Source organism: Molothrus ater, chromosome 1 (genome assembly GCF_012460135.2).
Source record: "Molothrus ater isolate BHLD 08-10-18 breed brown headed cowbird chromosome 1, BPBGC_Mater_1.1, whole genome shotgun sequence".
Lineage (NCBI taxonomy): Eukaryota > Metazoa > Chordata > Aves > Passeriformes > Icteridae > Molothrus > Molothrus ater.
Window position 1 is genome coordinate 138,459,484 of NC_050478.2, and position 20,030 is coordinate 138,479,513.

General features: G+C 34.5%; 1 protein-coding gene across 1 annotated transcript in view; it reads left to right on the forward strand.

Annotated features, from left to right (window-relative positions):
- Positions 1 to 20,030, forward strand: part of CSMD3 (CUB and Sushi multiple domains 3) — a 595,264-nt gene that overhangs the window by 204,681 nt on the left and 370,553 nt on the right. The window contains exon 6 of the mRNA XM_036400790.2: positions 7,761 to 7,873. Coding sequence (XP_036256683.1) covers positions 7,761 to 7,873 — 113 coding nt within the window. The remainder of the gene's footprint in view (positions 1 to 7,760; positions 7,874 to 20,030) is intronic.

A 20,030-nucleotide genomic window follows, 5' to 3' on the forward strand; every position in this document is an offset into this window, starting at 1 on the left:
CTTACCAGAAAGACTCAAGAACAACTTTCCTTCTCCTACTCAGGCAATACTTGTAAGTATAACAATTTCTTATACAGAATTGAAAACAGTCGCTTCAGAAATGAGTGTGGCAACATTTTAAGAGAGGTAAATGATATAAGCCTCTCACAGGTAATAATCCCAGTTATTCAGTTTGACTGTTACCCAAAAAAGAATTGGTCACATACAGGTTGTATTCAATTTAGTTTTATTTAGATTTGCTGTGAAAGTAGGGGGAAGAAATGTGCATAATTCCACAGAAAATGCTCAGATAATCACATTCATCTTTATACCTGTCCAGGGTCCTCCACTCTCCAGCCAAGGCCCTCAATTTGAGATTCTTGAAACAGACAGTTTGATTTAGCATGTGCAGAAAAAAAAAAAAAAATCCTGGGACAGTTCTTGGTGTCCACCTTATCATAGGTTCTGGGCCAGCAGGATCAGTGCCTTGGTGGGAGCCCTAAACTGCACAGCCAGAACCAGGTGGGCCTGTATCTTCTCAGTGGCACATCCAGACTTGTCTGCCTCTGCTCTTTATTGACTGCCCTGAGCTTGGTCTCACCAATTACACCAATGAGCTGCTTGTGCAACTCGTCACAGATTGTAGAAAGACCCATGTATTGACCTCCATGTGCAGCCCAGCCCAGGAAAGGTGAATATGTATTTATATTATTTCTATGATATGCTCAAGGAAATTGAGTTGTGAGTGCAAAGTCACTTTGTACATAAGATATTTGCATCACATTTATGAAAAATGATTCCTTCTAAGACCCTGACATCTATATGAAAATCAGCAGCTTGTACTAGGCCTGCAGGCAATCAGGACACACCACTGTCCATCAGTGTTATTTTCTTATGTCACAAAGACAAGACTATATGTATCATGAGCTAACAGTTGTGTGTTTAGAAGGCTCCTTTCCTCATACTTTATTATTCTGTCAAGTCAAGAGATTAGTTGGAAAACTTTGACATAGGAACATCTGGCTTTGTGGGGAGCAATCAACTTCTGAATTCAAAAAGTATTTCTTAATCTTGATGCTTTTCAACATTTCATATCCACAGTACTATAAACTTTCATTAATCATCCCTTGGACCTTTATTCAGTCCTTGATGATCATACACAGGCTTCTCATGGAGCTGCTTTATATGACAGTGACTCTACTCTAAAACTGAACTTTTTCTAGCATTGCAAAGCCAAGACAAAGCTTTCATATATTTCAACACTGACATTTTTAAAACAAAGACCTTTTTTTTCAGTCTTTCAGTCATCATAATGCACTTGAGTCAAAGAGTCAAAGGGTAAATTATTTTTATCCATCTAGATGAATAACTCTAAACTTAATCAATAGATTATTAAAGTACTTTACAGAAAAAGTATTTTTTTTCAAGGTTAAATAATGTAGAACTTTTTTTCCTCTTCCTCCCAAACACTCACTTATCTAAGTTTCAATTTTTTTTGTTTTATAAATCAGAAATAAATGATTGCAGTGAAGTTTCAACCTAAACCCTTAGTTTAGTTCTAAATAGCTCATGAGTCTAAATTTGAAGAGTGGCAATTTACTGTTCTAAAAATAAAAACCTGTTTTTTGTCATTCATTTGGCTGCAGTTCTGAGATATGGAAACAACAATTAATATAATATCAAACCTGTGGGTGTCCACATTCCCTGATACATGAATGATCAGTCCAGCTATAAATATTACAGGAACTGAGCATAAGAATTAGCTATTTTAATAACTTCATAACCACTTAAAACCTGGGTTATATATTGCCCTCAAAATTCTATTAGAGTGGTAGATTTTAGGCTCTCTTCTTTTGGGCATTTTACCTTTACTTTTCTAATGAATATTTACCATTGAGAATGGACTTGTTTTAGGAAGGGACTTTTTTTCTTTCCTCTTTAAATACTAAATTATGACCGTTTAATTTCTCGTTGGAATGATTGTTCTGTCGTTTATTATGACTGGACATTAGACTATGGCTATGCAGAAGAATAACTTAATCCTCTTCTTCTTTTGTTTCTTTTATATATATGTTTGCTTTATTTCCAAGTTCATATTTCTCTTCATGTGTTATTTTTCTTTTCATCATTTGAAGTCTCATCTGGGAAACTGCTTATTTTAATATTGTAATTACCTTTCAAATTAGTCTCTTTTCTGAAGCCAGTCTATCTCACAAGATGGACAATTCCTTAATCATGCAGGGAATTAATGACTTGAGTGTACTGACTGCACACACAAAAGCAGCCCTGATGCAACCCACCAGCAGTTTGAGTTTCATATATACAATTAAATGAAAAACTCAACTTACATTAAAGTTCTATAGCTTCTGTCACAGAGATGTCTCATTTAGTCTTTTTCTGAAATACAGATATACTAATATTATAAATGTTAGTACTGCATAAATGTAAGCTACAATTAAAATTCTAGGGAAACCACAGCTCTTAAAATACTTACTTTATGTTGTAAATTCTTCACAGAAGCAAAATTTACAGGCAATTATCCATTTTGTTGACCTTTGTTGTTATCCAAAGACAAGAGAAAATGCCTATTAGCATTTAATATTTATGTGATATCTTCAAAAAGATTTAAATCCTGAGTTATCAGCTTAGCAGCAATAGATTTTGTAAGAAACATAAGTTGGTGGAGCTTTCTTTGCTTTTTGACAATATAGGTCAGAGCCATGTCCTTGCTCTGAAATGATTTAATATAATTTGGATAGAACATTTCCAGGAAAAAAAAAAAGGCCAGTAACCAAAGCTGTCATGCAACAGACACTCACATCTATAATGAATGCCATTAGGACCCATTAAACTTATCAGTGAAATTGAAAACATAAAAAAAATATATTGATATGCCTAGTCCTACAACATACTTACTCTTTTAGTGCTTGACCAAAGAGATAAGTTAGGTTAGAGTCTGAACTTCAGTGTAAACATCATACAAACTGAGTTGGTGCAACAGGAGAGATATGTTAACTTAATCATTAAATCATTCAGGATCTTTCAGATCGAGTAATATATTAAATATTGAGTTGAAATCAGCTTTGCTTCTCTAGTGTGCAACTACTTGTTTTAAACAGATATGGATTTATTAAATGAGAGACCTGAGTTTTAATCTTGTGCCCTTAAATCTGCACTGTGTGGTGGATCCTTTGCAAAAGATGCTTATTATGAATCTTGTTATGTGAGGTGTTTCTTTATGGGGTCAAGGCAGTCATGAAGAACAAAAGAAAAGGTCCCAGAAGTCTTTGGTAATGAGTATATGTTGCATACAAATGCAGGAGACACAATAAGCTGTAAGATGTTGCTACTTCAAATTTACATTTAATAAAAGCACTGCCTAATTTAAGCATAATTTAACCAAACCAGAGAGGTCATCAATCAGGTCATTGAGTAAGTCTTTCCTTTCAAGGGACAGGTGGCTACTCTCTCTTTCATTGCATTATGCTGTGTAATCATTAAGCCCCAATAGCACATATATGAACATGCATAGGCCTTATGAAAACGTGTGATAATTTGCCCTTTTTTAATCAAAGCTTTATATACAGTGGTTTTATTTAAACATGCAAATAATACCAATAAGAAAGAATGCACACAGCTGCAGTTTGCATCAAAACAAGCACTTAGGATTTTGTAGTGCATATAAAATGAGCAATGAGATCTATGTATGCACTTAGCCATGCTTAGATTTAAGTCTTTGTTAGCCTAAGGCTTTGGTAGAATTAGAAAGGGTTTCAGCACTGTTTATAAGAGTGGTATCAGCCATTTTTTAAATTAATTCAATTTCTGTGAATCTGGGATATGAGGAAATGTAGAAACTATATGCTTAATTAAGAAGTTTTGGGAAAAGTTTCCTGTATATTTTTTTAAAGAAAAGGAAAACTTTTTTCTCTTTGGAATATTTTTGGACATATTGAATGACTAAATTAAGCCTGTATTACATCATAATAATCAGTGTATTGACAATTGTGACAGTCAGTGACAATATGTTTGTAAGAGCTGTCGTTTTAGATGACTTTTAGAAATTAAAGCTAAAGTCTGGTACATGAGCAAGAAGGGAATGTTTAAATTACTTGTCAAGATTATAGCTATCTGACAGTATACATTTCAAATGTGAAAATAAATGTGTACTGTTCCTTTTCTGGAAGAAATAGAGAATGTGCACTATGCTACTAAAAAAAGAAAACACATCAACCCTGAATTCCATTTTTCTACTTAAGGTGAGAATTATGTGTTAGAATTCTGAGGGCAAATAAAATACTAATTGACTTCACTGGATCAGAATTAGCACAAAACAGGTGATTTCTTTTTTTAATTACTACCTAAAAAGTGTACAAAGGAAGGGAGTAGAGGCATATTGTTGTAATGAAGTGCAAGAATGAAATTTTGATTCTCAAAACTGTTAGTCCCTTATTTCTTCTGTAAACTGTGGTTTGCACACAAATTAAGTGCATCGATGGGAACTTCACTGGCATTTTACACTTCTATTAGTCTCTTGTTTAGCAACAAAGGTGCATTGTTCCAGAAAGCACTTCCTTTTTCAAATACATTTTGCAGTAGATAACAGTCAATGCTGTTGACTGCACATAGTGGTAGGATACTTTAAATCTCTGGTTCACAGCCAAGATTCTCCATGAACATTTCTAAGGGTTTATGAAAGACATCTGCAGAAGGGCAGCCTACTCTCTGTTGACTGAAATTTACTATGCAGGATTCTGTGCAGCTTGAGAGGGAGCTACATCTTTTGAATTACAAAAGAACATGAGACAGCTGTGTTTCCTTTATGGAAGATATGGTGTTTTACTTTGAACTTTAGGAAAATATTGTAGATGATGCAGCATAACTACGCTTGGAATGTAACTGACGGAGAAGTAGGTTGAGCTGCCAAAGTATTATTATTATGGTGACCAGCTTTATAATTTGCTGAGAAGATAAATTGACATGAGAAAAGGGACAGTTATATCAACAGAATAAATTCTGTCAGTTTGCAAATCTACTTTCTGGGAAGAATCCCATAGAACCCATGAACTGTAAAAATTGGATTGTAGGAACTGTGAATTTAATTAGAGGTCAGCATAGATGTAAGGATGCATATATTAGTAAATAGCTGATTTGATAGGTAAGCTAGATTTTTTAGCTATTTTAGAAACAAAATTAATATTTTACTGTGAACATATTTAAATGTCTAGGGTTATATTTTCTCATGTCTTGGACAATAAACTTGCAATTTATTTTTCACATAGTTTTGTGATTATTGAAAAGAAACCTTCTTACAGGAAGAATATATGAGTCAAAATACAGGTTAGGAAATGTGTTTTACAGACTTATTTTACTTCAATTGTTCAGTAAGACCTCTTCCAGTAATAGGTTTATTCTAAAATATGCAAGCAGTGAAAGGTTGTTGCCTCTGTCTCTATATTGCCTAACAATTATTTATAGAGTGAGAATTTAAATAAAAGAGCTATTTCCTCTTGCATCATTAGGTAATATTATTATAGAGAGAAATAGCTGTACCATAAAGGATACCCTAACCTCTACCTTCCAAAAAAGAAGCTGCAAATTAAAGTACACTTCTATCTGTAACAAGAAATGTGTAGCAAGTAAAGCCACTTTATATCTGTTAGATTCTAAAATTCATGAGGAAAATGCAGAAATATTTGATGTAGGCTTTGAAAGGTGTAGGCTTCTGTCTCTTACACTTTATATATATGCTAGTGCATATGACTTTAGTACAGAGCAATGTGCATTCTGTTGCAATCTAATACCACATCCTGTTGCAATCTAATAGCACTATTTTTTCATTTGGTTGGTTGGGTTTTTTTTTTTTTTAACTTCATCATCTGGGTTTCTTGGATCTAAAATTGAAAGTCAATTTCATAAGCTTAAAAAACTTAGATTCTATGTGTTGTTCAACTGAAATGAATGATGTGAGTTAATATGTTTCCACAGTATAAAAACATCCTTTTTCAAGTATGTGAAGGAATTTTAATAGCCTATGGTGTCAGTCAATAGATGTCATTTATATCAGTGCCTGAGGGAACAAGGTACTACTACAGTTTCAGAAATGTGGGAAGTTGTCTTAAACATGTTTTGTTTTGAGGTAAAGTGAGTAGGAAAAGATGAAAAGAACACTACCTCTACACTGTTATTATTTCAAAAGTCTTCCCCACAGAATAGTACCTATACAAACTTATTAGTTATTTATTTAAGCAAGGTTTGGGGTTTTATTGCACTCAAAAAAACAACTTCAGAATTGATTTATTATGAATAGAGCTTTTCTCAAAATAAAATAGGAATCCATTATTTCTGAACATAAAATGGCATACTTGTTGGATAGTATTTTATTTTAACTACAGGAAGAGTTGTGTTTTAACTAAATGGAAGAGCATGGGTAAGTATGTTGACATTCTGAAGATGTGACTTATCTTTCTGGTTTTGGTGAGAAATGTATATTGAATTACTGCTTTAAAGGAAGAATTTTCTATCTAAACTTTATTCTCCTTTTTTAAAACATGATATAGCATTTAAAAATAAAGTAGCAACAACAAGAAAAAAAAACACTAAACAAAAAAGAAGTTAAATTCAGACTTTCTTAAGGAACCAGCCAAGATGAATGCTACCATAATTATGCTAAAAAACAAGCAGAACCATACAAAAACAAGCAAAACAATAAAAAAAATACAGGTAATTTTGTATACTGGGTCTAATGGCTCATAATTAATTTTTTTCATAGAAGCCCATAAGGTGCTACAGTTTGGATTTGTGGCTAAACCAGAGTTGATAGCACAACAGTGTAGTGGCTGCTTCTGAGCCGTGCTTGCACAGCATCAAGGCATCCTCTGCCCCCTCCTCCTTCCCCTTAGTGTAGACTTGGCATAGATAGGATACGGGGAAGGGAAAAAAATTAAACAGAGCCAAATTGACCAAAAGGATATTTCATATCATATAACTTCATGGTCAGCAATAAAAAATTAGAGGTGCTGAGACAGCTGCTAATCATTGGAGACCATTTTGATTGATCTATTTGTGGAATATGGTCAGTTATTGCTTTTGTATCACTTCATTTTTTGCTCAACTCTTCACTTACAAAACTGTCTTTTGAAGTGTCTTTCTTGCTTTTGCTTTTCCTGTTCTCTCCCCTTAAAATTGTTTGGGGCAGGGAAGGGAAGGAGTGAGCAGCTGTGTGGTGCTTGACTGCTAGCTGGGGTGAATCCACTAGAATTCTCTACTCTTCTTGTACATCTAAAAATTAATTTTCAAATCCACACAAGTGATGGAATATTTCTTTTATCTTTATACCCTAAATATAAAAAATTAATTACTCTTGAAAAGTAGATGTCTATTTTATCATTTTAGATAGTGGTTTGCATAACCTAAGCTCTTCTTCCATGTCTTGAAGGTGAAAGTCACAAGGTACAAACCTTTCCCTGGTGCCCAGAGCAGTGTTCTGTCTAGCCCATTATCTCTCCTGTGTTGACACAAATTCTTTCTAGTCTGAGTGCCACGTACTTCCATCTTTACTATGCTGTGCCTGACCAATAACATGGTTGTGTAGTTTCTGGCTTAGCACTGGTCGGGCATAATGTACAATTTTGTGTGTGCATGCTTGTTAAAATGCTACTAGCCAATAAATAAAAAGTCCCACAGAGGGCATGTCAATGAATGCTAGTTTGGATATAAAAATTTTCCAGATAATATTGAGATCCTTTATTAAATTTTTTTATTTATTTGTTTTATTTCAGGCTCTCTGGAATGAATATACCTCCTCCAGTTATAAGCAACAAAAACTGGCTCAGACTACATTTTGTAACAGACAGCAATCACCGCTACCGTGGATTTAGTGCCCACTACCAAGGTACATTTAAAGAAATAAATTTTAATTGTGGCTGTATTTGTTAGAAAAAATAATGCCTGAAGTTTTAGGAAATGGGAAGGGTTACATTAAAAAAATAGCATCTCATAAAAATATAGTTTGTTTTTCAACCTGCTATATCAAATTACAGTCTGTTAGAATATGGGTGGTGTGTTATCTAGTGTATCTAAATTCAGTTACCAAAAAATATTATGGGAGATCCCTGCTTTACTTTAACCTGTGCAAGTACTTAGCTTTTAAAATGGTCCTAATATTCTGAAAAATACTGTGGAACAGTAACAGAGAGCGTGTCTTTATCATTAAATTATGGGAATGACTCTAGAGTTATATAAGTCATATTTGTAAAGCAGTAAGTTTCTGTTTACTAAAGTAGCATTTAATCACTATTAATTTTTACTATGTTTTGGAATATTTTGCATTATTAAAGGTTTAATTAATCAGAAAGATTCTTACTCACAGTTTTTATGAACAAGCATTTATTTTGAGTAAGAGGGAAAGCATCTGAAGCATAATTTTAGGAATGTCACTGTTTGAAACAAGGTCATTCTAATTATGAAGTGCTAATGAAAACTAAATGTCAGTAGTGCAAGGTAATACTGTAAATAATATTTTTCAATATCCACAGTGTATCAATGGATCTTCAGGGAACAGTAACCTCTTTTGTGTTTTTGTGCTTTTTTCATTTATCTGATGAGAAACATCATGACATTACTACCAAGATCTAGTTCAGGAATATTTTTTACAGTTTCTTATATAAAATCTAGCATAGAAAGAAATTAGTTATATAAAGTTTTCCAGAATCTGATAAAATTAGTCAAGTAATGCAAAAAAATGCAATTATCTAAAGCCTATGACCAATGTTTTTAATTTGATCTTTGATGATAGCGAGTTTTACAAGTCTGTGTGATTGCCTCAGATAGCACATTCTAAACAAGAACAGAAAAAAACTATTACTATTTTCAGCAGGTATTGTATATCTTTATTTGGACTTCCTGAGTTCATAGATGTTCTGGAATGTGTATTCTGAATGAATTTAAATGAAAGAAGCTTTCTTAATGTAGCTTCAGGGCTGCTATAATGATTTATGAAAACATTGACTCATTTTTTGCATGATATCTTTCATACCACGTATGATAAACCACTCTCTACTAAGAAGTTGCTAGCTTATGGGACTGTAAAAATATAGGAAGTAGGAATTCTCTCTAATAAATCTACCCCACAATTGAGAAACCATGTGATAACTATTTTTGGAGTGTTTTGGATTGTTGAACTATTTCTTCTGAGCTAGTGAGAAAAGAAGAACAAACAATGTCTCATGGTAAACATACATGCATTCCTGCCAAAAATGTGAGGTAATAGCCCATGAAAGAGAACAGGCTTATGTTTATTTTTAAATATGTGTTCTATCCAAGACCCATAAAACATGTGAATCAGTAGGTGTGGGAGATTTGAATATGCTGTGTGTCTTATATTTCTCCTTACTGCCTAAGAATGTAGTGATTAAATAATAGTGGTTTTACTATTTTGGTTTGCTTATTTAATATTTAATTGGGTACTGCTGAATGTGTGTTAAAGTGGACTAAATAGCAAGTTGTCAAATGCTGCAACAGCCCACCATACTCCAAATGAAGAAAATGTCTTTTGCTACACTAAAATAAATGTAGGCAGTAAAAAAAAAATCAGCATGTAAAGGAATTAAATGTGCATACTCAAGCCTATATGACCAGTAAAAAATAACCTTGATAGTAGAAAATAGAAAAACTCATGTTCAGATAATAGAGAAATGTATTTTCTGGTAGGTTAATGGTAGACTAAAGGAGAGAGTGTAAGGAAATTTAATATGTATCATAGAATCATAGAATGGTTTAGGTTGGAAGGGACTTTTAAGACCATTTAGTTCCAACCCCTGTGCCATGAACAGGGAAACTTTCACTAGACCAGGTTGCTCAAACTCTGCCATGAACACTTCTAGGGATAGGATATATTAAAAAACCTTCCTACATTTAGAAAATAAATATTAAATATAGAGCACAAAATATTTCAGTTTATTTGAGAACTATACCTTATATTTTTCAGTTAGAGATAACTTTAAGCCTTTTTGTAAGGACAATTTTCAAACTTTAATTTCACTTATTTTGTGACGTGAGTTTTCTGAAAATCAGATAATTGATAAAAATATTAAAAGTATTGCAAAATGTCTTGTAGTACAAGGGCTTGATTCATTCTCAAGAAGTTTATTTCTGCATTACTTTTGAGAGGGAATATGTTAATTCTTTCAATAGCTTTTTTTTATCAGAGTGCTACACTGTAGTAACTGTGTTGAAACCTAGGTCCTTCCCCTGCTTAATTGATGTAGATTGACTGTAACTTCTTTCTGAGTTCCTGAAACATAGTGTTTGCTACATATTACCACTATAAACAGACTTACTAATTTCTTAGTACTTCCTCTAGTTTAATTTTCTGTGGCCTATTGTTACATGTTTTTAAGGACCTGGAATTCAAATTCTGAACTTCAGAACACTGCATAATTTTAGTCTGTCACTGCGTGGCACTGCAGTACCCTTTTCAACTAATCACTCCCTTGGTTTACTGATTTTGTTTTTCAGTAGTGCACATTTTGTTGGTGTATTTGGATCATGGTTTAACCCTAAGTAGCAATGAGGCCCTCTCACCATCACTCACTCACTCACTCACTCACTCACTCATTCACTCACTCACTCACTCACTCACTCACTCACTCACTCACTCACTCACTCACTCACTCACACGCACTCACTCACTCACTCACTCACTCACTCACTCACTCACTCACTCACTCATGCCATCCCCAGAGTACAATGGGGCAAAATAGGAAGAACAAGAGTGAGTTTCATGGTTGGAATGAAGATGTGGCAAATCACTTATCAACAACTGTCCTGGAAAAAAATGGCCTTATTATAAAACCTTTAATGACTGTTTTGGGTGTTGGAAAACAAAGACAAATAGTAAAGAAATTATGAAAAACACCCTTACTCTCCTCTTCTGAAAGCTTAACTTCATTCTAAACACTTCCCCTTCCTCTACTGGACCACAGATTGTCTCTTTGGTGATGTGAGCCAGTGCAGGAGGTTCAGGTCAAAGTGTAGGAGTTCATTTCTGCTGCTCCTCATTTCTCACTCTTTTCTTCTGCCATTTCTTCCCTCTTACTAATTTCTCCTGCCTTCATGTGCATTGACCATGGATCATTGTATCATAGGGGAAGAACCTGATTCTGTGTGGCTTATCCATGGACTGCAAGCCCTTTGAGGGCATTACTAGCTCTGGAATGGAGCATGCATGCTCTGATCTTGTTCATTTCCCTCAGTGTTTATTGCCTTATCTTAAATACATCTTCATAGAGATGTCACAAATTCTACTGATGGACTCACTTGTGTACTGTGGTGGGTCCATTGTGGAGCCAGATGTGGCCGGTTGCGACCAGCGTGGGACAGCTTAGTGCCTGCTGAAGGGAGAGGTGATACGTTCAGCCCTATACTCCTCTGCTACCAAACCCCTGGCATTTATACCGATGACAGTTTTATTCCCTTCTGATCTCTTAAGTTTTTGAAAACTGTTTTTTAAGATTCTTTTTCATAAGGCAGACTCACCTAGCTGAGCTTCAGTGTAGTACCTAAAGCTGTTGTGGCCTAGACATTTAAAAAGAAGACTAAAAGTTATGCACTGCAAAGTCAAAATATAGTTGCCTATGGAAAAAAACACCACAGCAACAAAAAAATAGAAAACCTAGGGTATTGCATATTTTTTTCTAAACACACTTTTAATGTAATTAAATATATTTTACTAATTTTCTGTTTAAGACCTTGCAAATAGGCAGGAACCTTTAAAGTCCTTAAAGTTTTTTGGTTTTGTTTTTAATTGACTTATACAGAAAAAATGAAATCTGATGAGGTACATGAAACTGTGGGAAGCTCTCAGCTTCATTGAACTAAACAGTCACGTGAGTTATGTGTTTTACTTTCTTTTAATAGGCAATTTTATTCATGAAAGGTATTCATTTATACAATATTTAAAATACATTGGTAAACAATAACCAATGTGATTAGAAGAGAAATTTCAGTAAGAAATTTCAATTACAGGAGAATGAAAATATTTCCCTACCTAGGTTGTGTTGTCTGGTCATCTGTGTTTCAGCACTTCTTATTCACTGAGAGTTCCTTGCCTTGATGCTTTCTCTTCTTGTTGCCTTGTTAAAACTCCCTTTGAGTCAGAAACTGTTGGCTGAAGTAGAACAAAAGCTTCTTTGGATCTTCTGAAGCAGCTGCTTCACTGTTTCTTGGCATCAGTAATCCTCTTTTGCTGTTTCTAAAATTAGTTGTGCTCTTTTTCTTCTTCCATTTCCAGTTCCTTTTGGTTGCTGCTTTCTTTTGGTTACTTTTTGCACTCCATCATTTATGTATGAATCCATAATATCTAAGTGGGCAGAAGGGATTAAGTTAGCTTCACAGCATCTGGTCTTACTGACTGGCATACACAAACTTCAATCTTGATATCAAGCATACCCAATTCAGAAAGGGCTTTCAGAAAAAAAAAAAAGAAATCTTCATTTTCTGATAGTTAGACATTACTTTAAGCATCTTTAACTTTGCTATCTTTTTAGATCCAGTATCCTTTTCCTCTCACTCTCTACCTTCATTCTTCCTTAAGCTCTGGAAAGTCTCAACAGTAGCCCTACAATTGCCTATTATTTCACTTGGGAAATCCATTTCTTAACTGATTTTGTTTCCTTCCCTTGTTTTTTTACCTTTGTTTAAGCCATGTGCAAACTCATGCTTCCACTTTGAGCAAAATAGTATCAAATATATAAATTGAGTGCACAAACACATTTGCCATCCACTAAGAATATTTGCTTATAAGAAAATACAAATGAAGCTATGAAATATATTAATGAGCATTTCAGAACAGAATAAAATTTAGTTGTCTTGCTCATATTTAAAAGTATGCAAATGGTTACTCTCCTTCAGACTTTACAGACAACTATGTGGAGCTGAGGTTGGATAAATGTGAGCACCTTAAATGAGGGATGAAATATGAAGAAAAAGATGTTGAAAAGTTTCTTCTTGCTCTGCTTGATTTTCTATTGTTACTTTCTTTTTCTTTCTGTCATTTTGTTTATGAATAGAAATGTATCTTCATCCATAAATTATTTATGGAGTTAGCTCTTCTTAATCTTTTTTTTCTTGGTTTTGCTTTCAGAAAGAATGTAAAGCAATTGCCAATCAGGTAAAGAACAATAGTATTAAGCTGCCTTAGAACATCATGGCTAGAGTTGCCAGAAGGGGAAAACTGTCTTTATCACTTTTTTCACAACATTAGGCAATTTAATCAGGATTTTGTCATTCATTTCTTATCTCAAAAGTTATTGCAACAACCACTACACTGTACTACTGCTGAAAGACTAGCAGCTGTAACAGAGATATAGGTAAGATTTTTGTTTAGACACCTATAGGGGTCTGCATACCCATTAAAGCTGGAGAGCTGTGAAGCACTGTGCCTCTATATATGTGCACTGATGCACCACAGAAATCACCCAATCACCTTGGTGTTACCAAGACGTATATTTTGAAATTAAAAAACTTCTCCAATTCAAATTGTGTATGGGTAAGTGAGCCTTCCCTATACCTTGCTAATCCTGACAGTGTGGGTTGCAGAGTGATTCAGCTGACCACATGGTAGATGTTGGGTAGAGGTGTTCTAGAGTAGAAGAGTCATCTGCATGGTGCTGGCAAGTTAGAACTTACAGGAGATGGGGTGTTTGGTATGTCAGACACCTAAACACTAAACACTGTTTCCTCCCAGCGAGACAGTGGAGAGAGTCATGTATTGAGATAAAGCCAATTTAACACGACAGAAAATGATGGGAAAGTAGTATTTTCATCAGAAAATAATGATAAAACAGTAAACAAAACTAGTGATACAAAGCAACTCACCACCTGCCAACCAATTTAATTCCAGTCCCTGAGCAGTGGTTGCCACCTCCCAGACAAGTTGCCTCATCCTCTGTTCAGCATGATGTCCTGTGGTATTCCTTTGGCCAGTTGGGATCAGCTCTCCCAGCTGTGTTCCTTTTCAGCTTCTTGTGCACCCTCATCCTCCTTGCTGGCAGAGCAGCATGAGAAGCTGAAAAGTCCTTGACTCATGGTAGGCATTGCTCAGCAAGAACTAAAACATCAGTGTGCTATTCTCATCCTAAAACCAAAATATGGCACTATAACAGCAACTAGGAAGAAAATTCACTCTATTGTAGCAAGAACCAGGACCCCATGCCATTTCGGCATAGAAACTGGAAGATGGGAAGGAAGAAACATCATATAGGCATCTGTTATATCCTGTCTTGGATGTGTGCTTTAAAATTAATTAAAACACTACATTCCACTGAATACAATGACTAGATATGCATTTATTCTAATATTTTGTATGCCTAGTGCAACTACAGGCACACTGATGTGGGTTTTTAATCTCAGTTTGCATTTACTAATCACTAATTGAAATGGTGTCTTTTAATACCAGAACATTCAAGGGCTTGAGATTCCCTAGGAGAAAGAAAGGGACTGCATTGCTTGAGTTGCTTTTGTAGAATCTACTACTTTGACAAGGGCTGTATCTTCTGCATAGGCCAGTGCAAATAAGTTGCTGCTTTCATTGATAATATATTGACAGATGACAGATATTTACTTTTAAAGACAGATACTTAGTTATCAGAATTGTGAATCTGTGACTTTTAAGATCTTGAAATTCTTTTGTCAATGAAACACAGATGGCTACCTGATTTTGCAATGGATGCAGGAGTCTCTTCATAGACTGAAATTACCAGAGTCTCTCAGAAGTACTTTTTTTTTTTCCTCCAGGCATAACAAGAGATTAAATTGTATACATTGTCATATAAGTAAATGTTTTTAGTGGATTTTCATACTCCCAGGTCTTTCAGCTCCACTTTGTCTCATACTGAGATGTATTTTCTAAACAGATTATTTTTCACCTTTGCACCCTTGAGATGTCTTTTATTCGCTATTATATACCACACAATTACAGTGCACAGAATGACATTGACTTTGTTCTAATCAAGTTGTAGAAGAGAAAAAATGTTACATTTTGTTGACTATTTCCAAATTTAAAGAACTGACTTGCAGAATTCCCCCAATGTTAGATTTTAATAACACCACTATTGGCAGTCAGTTCTGATACTGTGTACGAACCCAGAGAGATCTAACTTTAAAATTTTATTTCCATTTTTTTTTACTTCAAGTAACATCATATTTCCTTTAAAAAAGTCAATGGAACTAACATTAAGTATTAAGACATGGTAGCAATTTACTTCTGAAATGAGCATTAAATGATGCAGTAAAGAGTTGTCCTTTCCATTTTTAATGATTTAATGGATACATCTTCTTAATTTCATATTTACCATAAAGAAAAAACTCTGATATTTTAGAGGCATTCAAAATATAATATCTTTCTGTTTCATTTGCTGCTCTGCATGCATACTCTTCTTTATTGTTTAAAAAAGAGTAAATGATAATACTTTATATGCTGTAATTCAACTCCTCTGCAAAAGACAAGAATAAAGTACTGAATTACTCTTTATTTCAATTTAGGTAATGCTTAGAAAGCATTTTATTTATTTGGGTACCATTGGTGGAAAGCTCAGTAATTTAGAAATTGAAATGAAATACAAGATTTCAAACAAATAGAAAAACTAGGAAAATGTTATATTGAAACTATGAAATCCATTGGTAATATGAAGAATTCTGGTTTCTGGAAGGGAAAAGAATTATTTAAACCTCAGTATGGTTTTAGTATCCTATTTATGTAGATAGAAAAATATATACATATATATACACACACATATATATACACCTATATAAATATATTAAAAATATTTTAAATGTATAAAAGCATATATAATATATTTACATTTTTACCTATATTAATGTGCATCTGTATATATTTTTGTATATGTATGTATAATACACCTATTAAAATATTTCATATGTGTATTCATAATGAAGTCCACTAAAATTCAAGGAAAATTAACTGGGAAAATAAATTTTCTATGGCACTTGAAAATTTCTATTAATTGTAGATAAACCTTATAGGACCTTCAAAATTCTTCATATTTATTAGGTCAAGACATTAATACATTAACCTAGACATCTGTATGATTCATAGCCACCAAACAGTGTAATGTATTGCACTGACAATCTGTTCATGTCAGGATGATAAAACAACTGAAAGAAAAACCTGGAATAAAACACTTGTTTACATTCAGAATATTTAGTGGTGAGATTAAATGTTGGAACATTTTGTTTTCTCTTGGAAAATTTTTGACATGCAAATGTTCTCATAATATGCTTGGGCTTTTTATTAAATTATTTATATTTTTCATCTGTGAAAATTATTTATTTATTATTAATTATGATTACTAATTGAATGCAAGAAGCCATTCAAGTTAGTTTATTAATAGTTTTCACCATTATAAGTTTACTGTACATTAAAGAAAATAAAGCTGATATGGTCTAACTTTAGAAAGTAGATTTAAATGCTAAAATTAATAGTGTCACTGATATCAGATACATTGGATTTATTTCTGCTGGAAGATTTACTCCCATTTCCTTCTCTTCCTCTTCCCTCACTCAGAATTTTCAACAATTTTTTTATAGTTCTAGAAGGTAATTTTATATTTTGGTGGTATGATTTCCTACCATTAGGGGACACAAACACAAGGAAAGAAATAACAAGAAAACAACAGGAAGATGAAGAGAACTAGATAATGAAGTAACTGAATATGAGTTTTTTATGTCTACCCTCACACTCAAATTTTCCCATTTATCTTCTAATTAAATAACATAAATTATTATTCAGAAATATCTTTTCTTTCTGTCTCTCTTTCTTCTCTTAACCTAAACTGGGTATTGTATGTTATTTGGTTACTGAGAGCACCTGTATTTGTGAGAGAAAGCATATCCTCATGTCCTTGAGGTTATAAAGGTGGAGTAATTATGTAGTTTTAATTTTAATTTTAAATTAACGAATTGGCTAGGTTTATATATGTGAAATATAACTCTTTTGTTCTTTAAATGTTTCTCCCTGGTCTATTATTTGTAAAAATATGAATATGGAAGTGATCTGTGCAAGATATTATGCCAGAAGTTATTTCTTAGTGTTAAATGAGATGCTGTGGTTTTTACTCATTCCCAGTATAGATAAAGTGAGGACATTTGGTATTACACTTCAGAATTAAGTCTAAGATTATCTAATTTGAGAAGTAAAAGTACCTTTTGCAAAGTAGCCCCCAGTAAATAAGGAGTTAAGTCTATTTAATGAAAACTTAATCTTTTAATGAATGTTATTTCAAGTAAGAAATTAAATTTTCTGAACTACCTTTCTAATTCCCAGTTACACTTTCTCCTCTTTAGTTCCAGTCAATGGATCTCTTTATACTCTAAAACATTGGCATCTTTATTTGTGTACTGTCAGTAGCAGTATGAGAAATCTGAAGGAATTAATTATTTTTTTTCCCCATTCACAAGCATTAGGAAATTTTTAAACATACATCTCTGTTCAACAAAGTGTTTTCACTTAAATGCAGCTGAGGCAACAAAACTTGCATACTAGTGAATTTTATTCTATGGAATTGGTTAATATACAAAATCACTAACTAGTACCAAAGAGATTCTCAGTTATATAATTTCTTAGATTTTTATTATGTGAAATTTCAGTACCATTCATATTTAAAAGAAAAGTCCCCTGAGAACCATGGTGGTCAAACCTTCTAAGTCTGTCTGAAAAATGTCAGAGCAAACATAGAATAGCAGTGTGAATACTAAAGTGTTTCTAGCACTGATGTTTGTTGTATTGTGTGTTTCTTTCTAATGTACTTGCTTAGTTTTATAGATGCCAAAATGTATATTGTTTTTGGTCTGGATCCCAGGTCAATATGAACATTGTTAATACCTTTTCAGAAAACTAAATTTTCTGAGTATGTAGAAGAAAGACAGAGAGCCAAGTAAAGTGGTTAGAGTGGAGAGTGAGGATTGTGAAAGAAAGATTTAGGTGACAAGATGGGTAGTAATAAGGAGATTGAACCTGAAGGGATTATGTTGAATAATCATGACTTCTTATATGATACATACCCTGGTTGAAATCTAGTCTGTGCTAGCTGGATTGAACAGTCAGCCAGGACAAATCTCTTTTCCTGGCTGAACAGGCTGAATTCTCTCATCTTTTCTTCATAGGAGAGGTTCTTCATCTATCAAATTATATTCATGGCTCTCCTCTGGACCTTCTGTAACAGGTCTATGTTCTTCCTGTGCTGAGGGCCCAGATCTGGATGCAGCCCTCCAGATGAGATCTCACAAGGGCAGAGTAGAGTGGCAGAATGCCTTCCCTAGCCCTGCTGCCCATGCTGCTTTTGATGCAGCCCTGGATACCATTGGCCTTCAGGGCTGCAAGTGCACATTGCTGGGTCATGTCCAGCCTCTCATCCACCAGCACCACTGGCTCCTTAACTGGGCTGCTCTCAATCCATTCATCTTCCAGGCTGTATTGATCCCTGGGGTTGCACTGAACCAGGTACAGCACCTTGTGCTTGGCCTTGTTCAATTTAATGAGGTTCTCATAGGTCATTTCTCAGACTTGTCCAGGTCTCTATGAATGGCATCCCATCCCTGTGACATGTCAACCACAGCACTTAGCTTCTTGTCATCTTCAAACTGGCTGAGGGTGCACTCAATGCCTCAGTATATATCACTGATGAAGACACTAAATAGTACTGATTCCCATATGGGCCCCCAAGGGAAACCACTTTTCTATCATGCCTGTCAGAACACTAAACTCTCCAGAACATTACCCTCTGGACAAAGCTGTCCAAGCAATTTGTCATCCATTGAACAGTTCACCCATAGAATCCATTTCTCTTCACTTTAGACAGAAGGATGTTGTGGGGGACCAAGGCTTTGCAGAAGTCCAAATGCATGACATATTTGGCCCTTTGCTGGATGATGCAGTTGGTCCATCATAGAAGGCCACGAGGTTGATTAGAGAGGACTTGCCCTTGGTGAAGCTGTGCTACTGTTCTGAAACACCTCCCTGTTCTCCATGTGCCTCAGCACAGCTTCTAGGAGGATTCTGGTCCATGGTTTTCCCAGGTACAGAGGTGATGCTGACAAGTTGGTCATTGCAAGGATCTTCCTTTATACCCTTTTCAAACATAGGTAAAATGTTTAGTCATCTGGGACTTTGCCTGGCTGCCATGAATTTTCAAATATCATGGACAGTGGCTTGGCAACTATATTGGCAAATTCCCTCGGGACTCTGGGGTGCAGCTCATCAGGTCCCATGGATTTAGGTCTGTTCAGGTGATCATGATCCTGAATTTCTCTGGCAGTGTTAAGGACTTTGGTCTTCCAGTCCCTGTCTTGACCACTTGAGAGGTGTGGGAAGAGGATTTGCCAATGAAGATTGAGTCAAAAAAAAGTTATACTGAGAGCACTCCATATTCCTCAGATCCATACTTAGAATGCTTAAAAAAGCACACCTTAGTGCTTTTTGACCTAAATACTAGGAAAAGAGTAGAGAACAGAACAGAAAAAATGCTGCTGTATAAATCAAACTTCACCTTGACTCCAGTTGTTGCTCTGGCCTCTTTGCATTTCCGAAGAATATAGCAAAGCTGAAGAAAGTTCAGAGAAAGCAAAGATATCAAACATAAGGGTAAGTTTTTGATTGAAAATTCATCTATCTAGGACCCTGCAGCTTGGAAAAGGAATATATCTATGGAAGGAGGGGAGATAAACAGACCATAAAGTTATGAATCACAGGGATATTGGAAATATTTATTAGATCTCTTTTGGATGTCAGAATTGAGGCACTGCTTCATAGTGACTTACACAAAATAATTAAGTTACCAATGGAATAAGGCACCAGGTCATTTGAGCCCTAATCCAGGGTAGCTAGAAGCTAGGTAAGACTTATCATTCCATTTTTCACAAAGCTGGCAGAATTGCTTGGATAATGCTGGTTTAGTTTATAGTACTGCCATGGAACACTATGATATATGAAAATGTTTGTGAAGAGAATTCTTAATTTGAAGGGCTTTGTCTGA